We start from the raw sequence: 15,720 nt of genomic DNA on the forward strand, positions 1-15,720 counted from the left end.
GTTGGGCCGGACGGGTTCAGTTCTCAGTGGTATCGCACCCTGAGGGCAGATCTAGTCCCCACATTGCTGAAGTCATTTAACTACATCCTACAGGAGGGAGAAATCCCACCCTCCTGGAGGGAGGCAACTATTTCAATTATCCCAAAAGAGGGGAAAGATAAACGAGAATGTGGAAACTATCGACCAATCAGTGTCCTTAACTTGGATTACAAACTATTTACTTCTATTCTTGCTCGTAGACTGGAGAAGTTTTTACCTGACCTCATCGATTTAGATCAGACTGGTTTCATTCACTATAGACAAACAACTGACAACATTAGGAGAATATTACACATCTCTACTCAAATTTACAGTAAATCGGGATAATGAGAAAATTAAGTACCTGGGAATATATTTGACTGCGGACCTCTCGCTGCTCTTTCAGGCAAACTACGAGCCAATATCTGCAAGTATAAAAGCTGATTTGCACAGATGGAATCTGGTCCCCTTTATGCGTCTCAGCTCCCGGGTAACCGCAATCAAGATGGACACGCTCCCCAGACTGCTTTATCTTTTTAGAAACTTGCCAATAGAAGTGAGCGATTACCAATTTATTGAGTGGGACAAATGGATCTCCAGATTTATCTGGCAGGGCCGAAAGCCAAGGATTAAATATGCTACCCTCCAGCTCCCCAAGGAAAAGGGAGGACTGGGTCTGCCCTGCCTCAGGAATTACTATTATGTCGCTCAAATAACCCCCCTCTTATATTGGTGTAACAAAACATACACGGCTAGGTGGAAGGAACTGGAGTCCAGCCTGTTGGACCGATTCCCCCTACAAGCTGTAATGGCAGATAAGGGTCTAATGTGCCGGCTGGAAAAGCTGGGGAACCCCTGGTTAACCCACACCCTCCAAGTTTGGCAGAAGGTAATCAACATCTGTGGGATACACAAAATGCTAAAAATCTTCAGGTGGGTTGCTTTCAACTCGGATTTTATTCCAAACAGACACGACTCTAACTTTGAAGCATGGATATCCTATGGCCTTACGACATTCCTCTCTCTTACTCATAGAAATATTGTGCTCAGATTTGAGGCCTTACGGGACGATCACAACCTGACAAAATACAACTTTCATAGAAACTTACAGCTGAGATCATATATTGATCATGAATGCAAACTGTCCGACTTCAATGATGCTGAGTCGCATTTTTTCCTCATCCTGAAAAATGCCACAACCATGACCCCTACTAAATCTATTTCTAAACTATACAAAGCCCTCTCTAGTGCCAGCAAGGATAATACTTTATACACTAAGGATAAATGGGAAAGGGAATCAGGGATTGCTATTTCTGTGGGGGAGTGGGAAAATGTTTTGTACTGCCAGTGGTCCATGTACAGTTCTATGAGCTGGAAGGAACATGGCTGGAAGAATATTATTAGGTACTTCAAGACTCCATATCAGGAGAGGTACAAAGGGGCTTATATGCAATGCTGGAGACAATGCGGCTCGACTGTTGCTAACCATTTTCATGTCTTTTGGGACTGTCCCAAGTTAAAAAACGTTCAGGTCTCCTTAAGTGCAGTCTTTAACGTTCAAATACCTTTCGATTTTAAGGTTTTATACATGGGTTTGGTCCCCTTTCTGGAATGTAGGAGTGAGATTAAGTTAGTGCAATTAATCTTGGTGGCAAGTAAAAAAAAAATTACTAGAAGATGGTTAAGCCTAGCCCAGCCTACCCTAGACGACTGGTTTGGGATCATTTTAGAGATATTTAGGATGGAAAAACTTACATATCTGTTAAGAAATCAAAAAGCCAAATTCTACCAAAGTTGGAACAATTGGATCCAATTCATTACCCCCACGAGGGCTGACTTCACTTGATCTCGCTATTACTTGGTTGTTTTTGTTTTGTTTTTACATTTACTTCTATTACTATTGTTTGTTTATTTAGGTATTTGTTCACAATGATTGCAGCATGGGCACCCCTCCCAGTTTGTGTTTATAGTTCCATGTAATGTGTTCTATATATCTCCTTCGGGGGAGCATGCGAGCAACTGTCCTAGTAATAGCTAGTGGAGGTTAATATGCACCCGCTGATCACTTTGTTTATCATTTGCTCTCCTGGACTTAATCTAAAACCTGGAAGGACTTTGTTCCCATGTTATTCATATACTGCTATGCAGATGGTTTTTTCTTGTCCAATCCAAATAAAGATATAATTAAAAAAACCATTCTATTCAAGTTCATCCATATGATGTTGTATCTTAGTATGTTAAGTTTTCATCAAAAATAAAAAGATGGCATGTAATATAATAACAAACTTTACATAAGTATTATAGATTATCTTTTGTTTTTCAGACTGGGTGGCTGTAACCTGTCAGAGAGAAGCTGTGAAGCTCTGTGCTCAGTCCTCAGCTCCCAGTCCTCCAGTCTGAGAGAGCTGGACCTGAGTAACTCTGACCTGCAGGATTCAGGAGTGAAGCTTCTGTCTGCTGGACTAAAGAGTTCACAGTGTGCAGTGGAAACTCTCAGGTCAGGATTCAAACGTTAACACATATGATCATTTAAAATGTGAATTATATTATTGATTGACTTATCTATAGAGCTTTTAGCTAAACTTATATTTATATTTGAGTGGATTATTAGACTGAATTACTGTGTAAAATTTGTCACAGTCATACGATTTTGTTTATTTATTTATTTTTTTAATTCATGTACTGGCCATTTTACATAAATTTGGCTAATCTTCTACAATATATACATTTGATTTCGTTAGGAACAAAATGTTCAAATTACATATTTTGCTGGATATTGGGTATTAATGAAATTATTATGTCTTTAATGACACCACATTTCCATATGTAGGAGGTTACTGGTGGTATTGTTTCAGTGTCTGAGTTTTCCTTGCAAAGAAACATCTGGAATTTAACAATACATGTTTTAAAGCTGTTTTCTCCAAAGGGATTTGTATTAGTGATGGTAAATTTGATTCTTTTTACCGAATCGAGTTTAAATGAGTCACTCACCAAAATGAATCGGGTTTTTTTTAAATCATTTGAGTCTCTGAGTCAGTTGCCCAGAGAGTGCCAAAAATGTACTTTTTCTCTCAAACTTAATTTGTTTTTATTTTCATGTAAATCCTACTGCTACGATGAGTGACTGAAAAATAAAAACAACTATTTTATAGAGCAAAAAAGAATAAGATTTCTAAATTGGACATTTATTTTTGTTTATGTTATTAGTATTTCCTCTTTATCATCTTTGCACAAAAACAAAGTGTAGACTGAATGTTATATTGCATCAGTCAGACTATCAGGCTTCATCTCAGATGAAGGAGTGACTCTTCCGTGGTAACAAACTGTGAGTTTCAGCAGCTGAGAGGCAGGAGGGAAGGGTGAGTGAGTGGTCTTGATGCATTCTCAGTCTAGACAAGACTAGAAAGAGGGGCGCTGCTCTTGTGGCGACCAGCAGGTTGTCTCTCTCTGTCAGTGTCAGTGTTTTAACTTATTTTATTTCATTCTTTTATTCCTTTATATATATATTTTTTTGCCTGAGGAAATTCTATAGCATCGGCTTGTGCTTTGTGGAACTTCTTTTAACGAAGATGGGTTTTTTATTTCGCATGATTTTATTGGCAATCCTGACGGTTGTTTGGAGTCATTCCTTTACCATCAATAATCCTGGCTAATGTGCAGTCTCTGAGGAGTAAATTGGATGAACTGCATTTGAATGTCGCACACTTGCGTGGCTACAGGGATACATGTCTAATGGCATTCACAGAGACTTGGCTCAAGGACTCTGACCCTGATTGTTCTCTGGAACTAAATGGCTTCGGGTTTCCCATACGTTTGGATCGAGACCCCGGAGCTACCCAGAAATCTCAAGGAGGAGTGTGTTTGTATATAAATCAGAAATGGTGTAAAAATGTGACCGTTCGTAGACAAGTGTGTCTGCCTGACATTGAGCTCCTCTCTGTGTCTTTGAGGCCGTTTTATCTGCCGAGAGAATTCCCACAGATCAACGTCACCATTGTTTACATCCACCCTAAAGCGAATCCTAAGAATGCGACTGACACCATCTCCATTTTTTTCCTAATAACAAACCATGGTCTTCAAAAGGTCTTATGAGGCTGATTCATGAAAGGAAAAAAGCTTTTATTGAAGGGAATATCTTGAAAGTTAGAGAAATTAGGAAGGAGATCAGATCAGAAATTAAAAAAGCCAAAGTAAAATACAAGGATAAGGTAGAGGCGGAGATGGGTAGCAATAACTTAAGGGTGGCCTGGGCAGGCATGAAACACATGACTGGTCACTGTTACAGTGACTGTAATAAGATAAGTCTTCCTGGTTTTAGTTCAGACTCTCAGTTAGCAAGTAGAGAAGCTTATAGACCCTCTACAATTTGCATACAGGCCTCGTAGACGTGTTGATGATGCAGTGGTCACTCTGTTGAACTTCCTTTATCGCCATCTTGATGGCGCCAAAGCTCATGCTCAGCTCTTATTTATTGATTTTTCTTCAGCTTTTAATACTATCCAGCCACATCTTTTAGCTGATAAACTTCTTAACCAGTTTACACTTGATCTTAATCTCGTTGGTTGGGTTTTAAACTTTTTAACTGACAGATCTCAGTGTGTGAGAGTGAACGGCTGTTTTTCCAAACAGCTGAACTCTTCCACTGGCTCACCGCAAGGTTGTTGTCTCTCTCCTCTACTGTATATTTTGTACACTAATGACTGTCGCAGTACACAGGCCAACAGGCATTTCATTAAATACGCAGATGACACAGTCATTGTAAGCCTCCTTCATGGTGAAGAGGATTCCCATGGGCCTGTTGTGGATGAGTTTGTTTCGTGGTGTGATCAGTCCTTCTTAATGATCAGCACCTTGAAAACCAAGGACATGGTTATTGACTTCAGGGAGACATCCCCTCATCCTGCGCTAACAGTGGTAAATGTGCAGCCATTGAACTGGTGGACAGTTATAAGTATTTGGGGGTTGTTCTTGATAAAGCTCTGTGCTTTGAGTCACATCTTGCTGCTACAGTGAAAAAGGTTCAACAAAGACTTTTTAAGGAGGTTGAGAGGTTTCAATGTTTCATCTGCAATGATGACTCGTTTTTTATAAAAGTTTTATTGAATCTGTTTTAACTTTCTGTATCATTGCTTGGTACGGTAATATGTCTCTGAATAATAAGACCAGACTTAACAACCTGGTTAAAGTGGCTGGTAAGATTTCAGGGAGGTCTCAGGTCCAGCTTGTGGACTTTTATAACAGGCAGGTGCTGAGGAAGGCGACCTCTGTCATGTTGTGTTCAGATCATCCTCTCTTTAATGATTTTCAACTGCTTCCATCAGGTCGTCGTTATAAAGTGCCTGCAGTGAAGACAAAGAGACATAGATTGTCTTTTGTACCTACTGCTATTATCATAGTTAATAACACTGAACCATATGTGTTGTTGCCATTGCACATTGTACTTTTTTGATGAAAAATCTAGGTTGTTTTCTCAGGCTTATATTATATTATATTATTTTGGAGTGTGTATGTGATGTGTTGGTTGCCTGTTTGTTTGTTTGTTTGTACGGACATACTGCAAATCAATTTCCCATTAGGGACAATAAAGTTACCAATAACCAATAATCATCCAGGTAAGTAAATCTCCAAAAGTTGATTCTGTTCATCTGGACGTAGCGTTTTGTGGGAGAAATGTTTCATCATCATCCAGGTGACTTCTTCAATCTCGGCTGACTGCAGGTTTCAATCTTATAAACAGTACATTTGCATAATGACTGAAACCAGCCCACTGAAGGAACAATGGGCTGGGAGGTCAGTTCCTTAATCATAATTATGCAAATTCTCATGACCACTGATCAAAGCCCACTGATCAAAGCCCACTGATCAAAGCCCACTGATCAAAGCCCACTGATCAATAGCCATGAGAACCATTCACAGAGAGTTGGGGAATGGCTGCAATCACAGCATTTTAATCATTATTTTAAAGGCTGTAGATTGGAGCCATTGCTCTAACAGTGTACAAATGTAACAGGGCTTGGTGCTGATGCTAACAGTGCTAGCTGCTTCAGCCTTTATTTACACATTATAAGCACATTTCGCTTATTTTAAACAGTATATAAAACAGCTAGTACTGCTGGGACGTTATATTTTCACAAGCTAACATGAGCCAATCAGTGAGATGTCTAGCCATGACAGTTGTATGTTGCTGTGAGAAGAGTCGGGCTACATACAGTGATGATAGTGTTAGCCATGTTAGCATTTAGCTTCTATGTTTTTATAGTTTACACTTCTTGTTTATTGCTAGCTGCTCTGTTTAGTTGCTTTAGGGTTTCTTAGTTTACTTTTCCTGCATTATTTTGGTAGTTATCGTGCTTGGTGTCATAAGTTCAGTTTGACTTCCTCCCCTGACATTGTCTACATTAGTTTCAGCTGTGGAAGGATTTATTGAGTGTTTTCTATTTCTTCCATTTGAACAATAGTGGTGCACTCTATGCTTGTAGCTGCTGTGTGCTACGTTCTTCTGTCAAACAAGATGGCGCCTGTGTTTGGCTTTGCCGCCGCTGCAGCTTGCTGGAGGCAACAATGTAGTTTTTCACTGTCGTCAATCATTTTTTGTAATGTCATTTTTGCTCTTTTGAGTTCTGACTTAATTTCTGCTGCTTTAAATTATGATTGGGAGATACTGTTAACCCTTTAAGGCCGGTCAGAGTGGGAACGCTCAGTTTTGCGTAACTATTTTTAAATGCCTGTAGATCGGCAACCACACAAGCTAGTGCAATAATTTTTATTTTTGCATGTGAAACCGGAGTTGTACTTACATCTTATGTATCCAGCTTATCCTAGGTCACCGTTTCCTTCCACACATAGCTTTGCAAAAGTTGCATGAAAAGCACTTGCAGCAACAAAAAAGTAATATTCCAGAAACACGCTTTGCCAATCCGATCAGATGTTCATAGCACTTCCTACGTTGGAATAGATGTCAGCCCAAACTATCGTATGTCCGCCATTACCTGCCCGAAACCTGAAGTGACGTCGTTTTTGCGAAAATTCTAGTTGTTTGTTTGTTTGTTTGTTTTTACCTTGAAGCCTACACTGGTGTTTTTAAAAGTCATGTTTGAGTTTACCCTTTCAGTATAGTTTCTGGGAGGCTTAGAACTCAAATTACACAGTTGGAAATAGTTTATTTTGATGCACTGAAGTTTTTCTTGCAAATTCACATGGTAGTATTTATTTTAGTTTTTCATGCAGTATATACAATTTGGTGTATCTCAAAAATACAACTATGGATACACTCAAATTACATTTCCTGTGGTTGGAAACTATTTTGTGCAACTTTTTTAGTTCTTCCGTTTTGAGGGATAAACCTCTTAAATTTCTCTAACTACAAATATATGTAAAAATACAAAACAAAACAATTTTCAATTTGTTCTAGTTTATTGCACTTTTTGCTGTATATGTATATATGTATATGTAGTTACTATGGACTGAAAGCATACATATTATAAAAATTTGGGCTATAACGGTTGTATTGATGTATAGCAACTTGAACTGCTCCCCAAAATGGCACTACAGCAGTGGTTCCCAAACTTTTTTTGCTGGGCCCCCCTTTGTTTTACACGAAAAACGTTCGCCTCCCCCCCGGCGCGTGAACAGCACACACACGCACTAACACATCCTCCAACCACACACGCCCATATTTTGCTCCATTGCGGTTTATTTCACACCTCAAACATTTAGTAAACAATTAAGCAAATACAAGTAATCTGCAATAAATTACAGGTAGTAAGAAAATAAACTACTAAATCTTTTACGCTACGTCCGCACCTACACTGGTATTTTTGAAAACGCAGCTGTTTCATCCAAACAGTGTTTCAAATCACCAAAAACTGAGATTTTTTTAAAACTCCTTTTTTGCGGACGAGGAATACAGAGTTCATCTGGCAACGTCAAAGGTTGCGCCTTTTTTCACGTCACGTTATTGTTTATGTGAGATGAATTGCAGAATGGCAGACAGAGACAAAATACTGTTACTCTGAGTATCTGCAGGTTTCACACGCAGTTACTGTCCCTCCATTTACAAAGGCGTCACGGGTAGTTGTTTTTTCTTCTTCTGTAATACTAATCAACATTGCTGTCAATACATTTTCAAAAAATGCCTCTCTGTGCAAAATGGGTTCAAAAACATAAACAGCTGTGGGATCCTGTTTGTCTGTGATTTGAATCGAGGGAACAAATCGTGGCAGGATCAGCCTGATGTTATTTGTATCCCGCTGTAACTTTACTCTATAAAGAGCAAACATCTCCAAAATGTCAGGAGTAGTTAGTCACTACAACAAGTGTTTGTGAACTAAAAATTAAGAATGTGGGATCCTGTTTGTCCATGATTGGAAGAGCCCAGCGCTGCTCCCGACGCAGGGACCTACCTCAGCACCTGTGCAGGTGAAGCCAAAGGGCAGATTTGCTTCACCATATTTTCTAGTCTTTGGCTTAGAATGAAGTTGGTTTGGAAACATATTCAGCGATGCTTCATCTCCTGCTTTGCGTTTCTGTGGGCGCCGTGCTAGCAGTGTTCAAGCGTTTTGTTCCCCTCCCTTTTCATACCGCGCCCCCCCTGCCATGGCTCTGCGCCCCCCCTAGGGGGCGGGCACCACAGTTTGGGAAGGTCTGCACTACAGCATGTAAAAATCTAAAGATAAGCTCTGGCAGACTTGGTTCTATGGTAGGTCTTAAAGGGTTTAACATCAAAGATTCAGTGGAGAGCTACTGTAACAGCTGAACAGAAAAACTCTTCCTCCCCTGGTGTGCTACTCTTCACAACCCGCAGGACTTTCACCCTCAAGAGATGGAAAAGGGGAACGAGGGCCGACGTCCAGGTGAAACTGAGAAGCTACCAGAGGCTAGCTTCTTGGCTGTGGGGAGAATCCTGGTGCCTGCGTCCACTTCCTCTCCTGACATTTAGTTAATATGTTACGCCGGTGACTGGGACCTGGGCTCTGTGGCTCAGAAGCAGTTTTTCTCACGGTGTGTCCGTCAAACGTTCACTGTTTTTATTGATAACAGCTATGTCTGCTCATCGATCATTGCTTCCCCCAGCTCTGGAGTCGCTGCCCTGCCCAGCAGGTCCACAGGTCTGCATTGTCTTTATTTCAAGTGCCGCTGCAGTCAGCTGTTGATTTTGCAGATCGACCGTCATCAACTCGGTTGGCCCCGCTTAACGTTCGCTCCATAACAAACAAATCATTTATTCTAAGCGATCTCTTTATTAAAGAGTCTCTAGATTTCATGTGTCTGACTGAGACGTGGCAGCAAAATAAGAATTATGTCCAATGTTCCCTCTAATGTTTCATGTGTCTGAGCGAACACACAAACTCCCTGAGCGGTCCCTTGGATCACTGGATCACGTTGTCATTAACGTGGCTTCACTCTACATCAACCAAAACACCGGTGTCGGCACATGAGGACGCTGTCATAGCCCGTCAGCGACGTTGATTAGCTGCGTATATACGAATGTGAATCATTGGCTGGACTATGGGATAAGGCGGCATCGTTCTAAATACTGGAGCAGCCAGTCACTGACTAACACTGCAAAGCAGAATTGTTAACGTATTTATTTTAATTTCAATTCAGGTTAGTATTTAGTATTTAGTATTTATTTATTTATTGTCATTGTCAAGAACAATGAAATTGCGTTTGGGGCTTCCATACAACCCCCCAAAAAAGAAGAAAATAATAAATACCCCTTAAAACCCAAGTGTACATATTTAACCCAGTGTGACTCCAATGCAATAAGACAATCCTTAGCAACAACATGAGAACATGACAAGTAATGTTCGTAGAAAATCAGACAAAGACCTGAGAAACATGACAAAGTACAACAATGCAACCCATTCAATATTATTGTACTGTGAGATATGATATCAGATATGATAGTTATCTATTTAAGGAGGAGGGGGGGCAGGAGGGGGAAGAGAATAAAGATATGATGCACCAATGCAGACCAGTTCATTGCTATTAAGAAGTTGGATATGGTTATTGTCCGTGAGAGGGGGGCAGAGAGTTCAGGAGCCTCACAGCCTGTTAGATATCTTTTTGTGCGCAATGCAGATACTCTGTGTGCAGAGAGCGTGTCAGCGGATTGCGCCCGTGCGCAGCTTAGAGGGAACATTGATTATGTCCACTTGAATGAAATCTGCCCGGCTGGCTGCTCCGTCATCTGAACTCCGCGTCTTTTAGGACGTGGTGGAGGACTCGCTGTTGTTTACCAGGACAGATTCACATGCAGTCTGATGACCTCGGACTCCTTTTCTGCATTTGAGTCACAGATGATGGTCAGTTCTCTAAAAACCAGTTATTGTATTTTATTCTACCTGATGGGGTCTTTCTAACTGAATTTAATGACCTTCTGACATCCATCATTTCATTGGAGAAGGTTGGGAGATTTGAGCCGTCATATTGATGAAGCATCCTGTAACACTGCTGCTGAGCTCATCACTGTCACTGAGTCTTTTAACTTTAGGCAGCATGTTTCTGGCCCCACACATACAAAGGGTCACACACTGGATCTTGTTTTCTCCCTGGGTTTAAATATACATGATGTATGTGTGGAGGATGTCCATGTGAGTGACCATAGCTGCATATTTTTTAACTTGTTATTTTACTTGGATCCTTCATCTCCTAAACTGATGATCCAAAGGCGGATTATAAACCAAGATGCTGCTGGAAGGTTCTCTGCCATGTTTGACCCTCGCATGGCTCGTAGTGACCTCGACTCACGTATTTTATCCTTTAATGATCAATGCAAGTTGTTGGAAAGCCCACTGATAACATGTTTACATGGCTAAAATGTTATGGCTCATTCATTGATAGTATTTTCGCCATAGAAATTGTTATGTCCTATATTGTTGAACCCACCATGTCTATGCTGATGCTCTTTGAACGCACCACATACGTACTCGAGGCCATGCAGTGGCTGCTAGTCTGTGTTCTCAGTATTTTTATGTGTCAGTTCCAGTTTTAGAGCTCTAAAGTGCAGCTATCGTGTTAGGAATATGTTAGGAATAGACAGGAACACTGAGCACACTGAGGTCAAATCTTTATTTAGGGCGACCGTGGCTCAGGGGGTTGGGAATCGCATCTGTAACCGGAAGGTCACCGGTTCGATCCCTGGGCTCTCTGTCCTGGTCGTTGTGTCCTTGGGCTTTACCCTACTTGCCTACTGGTGTTGGCCAGAGGGGCCGATGGCGCGATATGGCAGCCTCGCTTCTGTCAGTCTGCCCCAGGGCAGCTGTGGCTACAACCGTAGCTGCCTCCACCAGTGTATGAATGTGAGAGTGACTGAATAGTGGCATTGTAAAGCGCTTTGGGTGCCTTGAAAAGCGCTATATAAATCCAATCCATTATTATTATTATTATTATTTTACCACTCGCTGCATTCTTGATGTTCATGTTCTTCTCTTTCCCCTCACCCTGCAACCAGTCATGGTAGATGCTCCTCCTGGAGCCTGTTTTCACTGGGAGGATCTTTGTGTCAAAGGGAGTTCTTCTTCCCACCATCACCAAGTGCTGCTCACAGTGGAGGCGGTTACCTTACACTGTTAAACAGCTTCAGATGACTGTTGTTGTCTGTTGGGTATTGTCACTTATAAATAAAGTTACATTGAATGGATGTATGGATGGATAGATGTTATTGTGACAAAGAGAAAACGATTGTTGACAGATTGATTGTTGTTTTGTGTGTCTGCAGTCTGTCAGGCTGTCTGATCACAGAGGAAGGCTGTACTTCTCTGGCCTCAGCTCTGAGCTCCAACCCCTCCCATCTGAGACAGCTGGACCTGAGCTACAATCATCCAGGTCCCTCAGGAATGAAGCTGCTGTCGTCTGGACTGAAGGATCCAGGCTGGAGACTGGACACTCTCAGGTATGGAGAGAATGTCTGATAGAGGAGGAAGAGCTGGAAACATTTCCTGTGTCCTTCACTCACTTCCTGTTTGTTTCCTGCAGATGAGACATGAACAATCACACATGTAGGAATATTTTCAGGGACAGACACACTAGTCTAGCTGGATAGTTCATGGATATTTATGTAGGGGTCTCCAAGGAGTCTGGTTGCAGGAACATTTAGGTCACAGGTGTACCTGAGATAGATACCAGTGTACCTAATAAAGTGTCAGCCATGTGTATGTTTCCCATGCTGTATGTCCACAGTGACAGAAGGATGAAACAAGGCTGTGAATCATTTCAGTCTGTGTTTGTGACAAAGAGGCAGACAGGAGCAGCTAACATTTGGAAATGGAAGCTTAAATAATGACAAACTCTACATTCACAGCTGAATTAACAATAAATTTGTTCTCAAGTGCACATTTAGCAGCTAATGCTATTACTGTTTTCCCTTGCTTTCTACAACTTGAGCAGCTATTGCTAAGTAGGCCACTTTGCTCTGCTAAGGATTTATGTGACCATGATGAAAACTCTGATAAGCTAATGCTGCTAAGCTAATACTGTTTATGGGCCCTGTTAGAATCAATATTTCATTCTCATTCTGTTGTTTGAGAACAATATTAACGTTTCACATCATTATAACACAAGAGAAAAGGGTATTAGCGTTAGCTACTAATGCTTATTCACCTCAAATTAGCTTTAGCTGCTAATGGTAGCCTACTTAGCAATAACTGCTCACTAATATAATGCTAATTCACATCAAATTAGCATTAGCTGCTCAAGTTGTTATAAGGAAAGAGAAAACGGTATTAGCATTAGCTGCTAATAATTGTTCACCCCTAATTAGAGTTAGCCCCTAATGGCAGCCTACTTAGCATTAACTCCTGACGTCGTTGTAATGCAGGGGAAAAGAGTTACCATTATCGGATAATGCTAATTCACATCAAATTAACATTAGTTAACAACGGTAGACTTCGTATCATTAGCTGCTGTCATTCTTACAAAGCAAACAGTATGAGCATTAGCTGTTAATGCTTTCTCATCTAACATTAGAATTGGCCACTAATGGCGTATTGTTAAAAAGTAAAAAAACACATTGTTAGCATAAGCGGATGATGCTAATTCACCTAAATTAGCATTAGCTAATGATGGCTAGCATTAGCTACTGATATTGATATAAATCAAGAAAATATGGTATTAGCATTAGCTTTTAATGCTTTTTCATCTAAAATTAGAATTAGCCACTAATGGCGTGCTATTTAGCATTACCTCTTCACATCGCAGGGGAAAAGTTAAAATTAAATAAAAAAAAATGTTCAGATTAGCTACTCATATTGTTAAAAAGTAAGAAAAAACATTGTTAGCATAAGCGGATAATGCTAATTCACCTCAAATTAGTATTAGCTAATAACGGCAACCTACTTAGCATTAGCTGGTCACATTGTTATAATGCAAGAAAATATGGTATTACCATTAGCTGCCAATTCCTAAATACCTAAAATTAGCATTACCTGTAATGGAAGTCTACTTAGCATTAACTCCTCACTAATGTAATGCTAATTCACATCAAATTAGCTTTAGCTTTAGTATTAGCTGCTAGCACCAGCCTACCCAGCACTAGCTGCTCACATTGTTAAAAGGGAAGAGAAAACGATATTAGCATTAGCTGGTAATAATTATTCACCCCTAATTAGAATTAGCTGCTAATGGCAGCATACTTAGCATTAACTCCTCACATCGTTATAATGCAAATGAGGCTAACTTACATTAAATTAGACTGCTGTTATTAGCTAATGCTATTTAGCAGTAGCTGCTCACATTGTTATAAAGCAAAGGAAAACGATATGAGCATTAGGTTCTAATGCGTATTTGCCTTTAATTAGACGTAGGTGCTAATGGCGACCTACTCAGCATTAGCAGCTCAGATGTTGTATTGCTAGGGAAAAGAGTGTTAGCATTAGCCGTTCACATTGTTATAAAGTTAAGGGAAATAGTGTTAGCATTAGCTACTCACATTGTTAAAAAGTAAGTGTTAGCATTAGTGCATAATGCTAATTCACATCCAATTAGCATTAGTTAATAACGGCAGCCTATTTAGCATTAGCAGATAATGTTGAATTTGGCCCACTGGAAAAGTTAAGAACTCAAGATTTAGGAGTGTTTCTCGATAGCTCTTTCTCATTTGAGAAACAAATAAATGTTGTTATTAAAACCAGCTGTAAGCTTTATATTGTTGATTGTCATTTCCCATATGGAAAAGATATATAAATCTTATAAAGTTTGTATCTGTCTTGTGTGAAACTTGTATGAAAAGCATACAAGAGTGAAAACAGATATAAGATCCCTTGAAAAATTATATAATGAAACTTGTATGTTTTCGATACTTACTAAAACAATATATGAAAGTAATGAGAAAGTGGCCACTTTCGTGAGTATGACTTTCATCATATAAGTTTTTAGTCTTTTCCATATGGGATATGCTTAAAAATATTTACTCATACATGCTTAGTTTTATAATCGATTGGATGATGATAGAGGTTCGATCCTTAGTAGTCTGTAAAGACTCTGTGTGCCTTCCAGAGTGCTCTGGCATGCACACACCACTTGGGGCCATGAGAGAGGTCGTACCCTCTCTTACTGATTTATGGTGTAGGACAGGGGTCTCAAACTCAATTTAGCTGGGGGCCGCTGCAGGCAGAGTCTGGGTGAGGCTGGGCCACATTAGGTTTTCCACAAGAAAGGCATGGTTAAAAAATTCCAATCTTCTCAAATCTCTTTATTTTTATTTTTTAACACAAAATATGAAAAATAAATAAACAAATTAAGAATTAATAAGAAAATAAATCAATCTGTAATACATAAATAAAATAATAATAAGATATTTTTAGTCAGTGAACTTGTGTGTTTCTTTCAGTCTTCTATATCTGCTGTATTTAGATTGAAATGTCTGTATTAACAGTTCTATAACCTTCTTCTGAACATGAATGGAACACTGTAGAAAATGAACTGTTCTTCTGAACATGGCTTCTCTTGCTTACTCCTTGCTGCTAGAGACCTGGCAGCGTTTCCTCTCGCATAGCCGAGCCAGATTTGGCCTGAGGGAGGAAGCAGTTGCGACCCTCAGTATGTCTTGAAGATGATCATCCGTAAGTCTGGACCTGTACTTGGACTTATTGAAGTTCAAAGTGGAGAAGAGCTTTTGGCACAAGTATGTGCTACCAAAAAGGCACATGGTCCGCTTGAACATTCGGGAAAGCCGAGGGAAACTAGGGCTCAAGTCTCTCAAAAATTGTCCAAGCTTGTCTGCTTTTCCACTCACCTCCCTGAACTTTGCTTTGAGTTCAGAGTTGCACTGCAGCTCAATGAGCTCCATTTGAAGCACAGAAGGGGCATCTTGCACATCAAAGGAGAAGGGGTCCGCAAAAATGTGAAAGGTGGCTCTGTGTGTCTTGAAGTCAGCAAATCTGTGATCAAATTCCTCCTGTAGCCTCAAAATGACATCAACATACTCGTCAGCACTGAATGGTGTGCCTGCATCCACGAGTGCCTTGCATGCTGGGAAATGGCAAAGGTTTGTCTGAGAGAGCTGAGCTTTCCAGAGCGCCAGTTTTGTGGAGAATGCTCTCACGTTGTCATAGGCAGCACTGACAAGTTGCCCCTGGCCTTGTAACGTCTTGTTCAGTACATTAAGCTCATGTGTCATATCAACAAGAAAAGCTGAGTCCATGAGCCATTTGGGATCAGTTAGCACAGGAACACTAACTCCATCCTTCTCCATGAAGGCTT

The 15,720-nt window shown here is 40.3% G+C and overlaps 2 protein-coding genes across 2 annotated transcripts in view; one reads left to right on the forward strand and one right to left on the reverse strand.

Moving 5' to 3' along the window:
- Positions 1-15,720, forward strand: part of LOC146606877 (protein NLRC3-like) — a 563,637-nt gene that overhangs the window by 543,565 nt on the left and 4,352 nt on the right. Inside the window, exons 9-10 of the mRNA XM_085349329.1 lie at positions 2,342-2,515; positions 11,741-11,914. Coding sequence (XP_085205455.1) covers positions 2,342-2,515; positions 11,741-11,914 — 348 coding nt within the window. The remainder of the gene's footprint in view (positions 1-2,341; positions 2,516-11,740; positions 11,915-15,720) is intronic.
- Positions 1-15,720, reverse strand: part of LOC146606884 (protein NLRC3-like) — a 501,574-nt gene that overhangs the window by 361,237 nt on the left and 124,617 nt on the right. The gene's annotated exons all lie outside the window — the stretch shown is intronic.

The sequence above is a fragment of the Diplotaxodon limnothrissa genome, unplaced genomic scaffold (genome assembly GCF_057381915.1).
Source record: "Diplotaxodon limnothrissa isolate DT_005_m unplaced genomic scaffold, D_limnothrissa_male_GT1.1 unmapped_scaffold_4, whole genome shotgun sequence".
In the NCBI taxonomy this organism is placed as follows: domain Eukaryota; kingdom Metazoa; phylum Chordata; class Actinopteri; order Cichliformes; family Cichlidae; genus Diplotaxodon; species Diplotaxodon limnothrissa.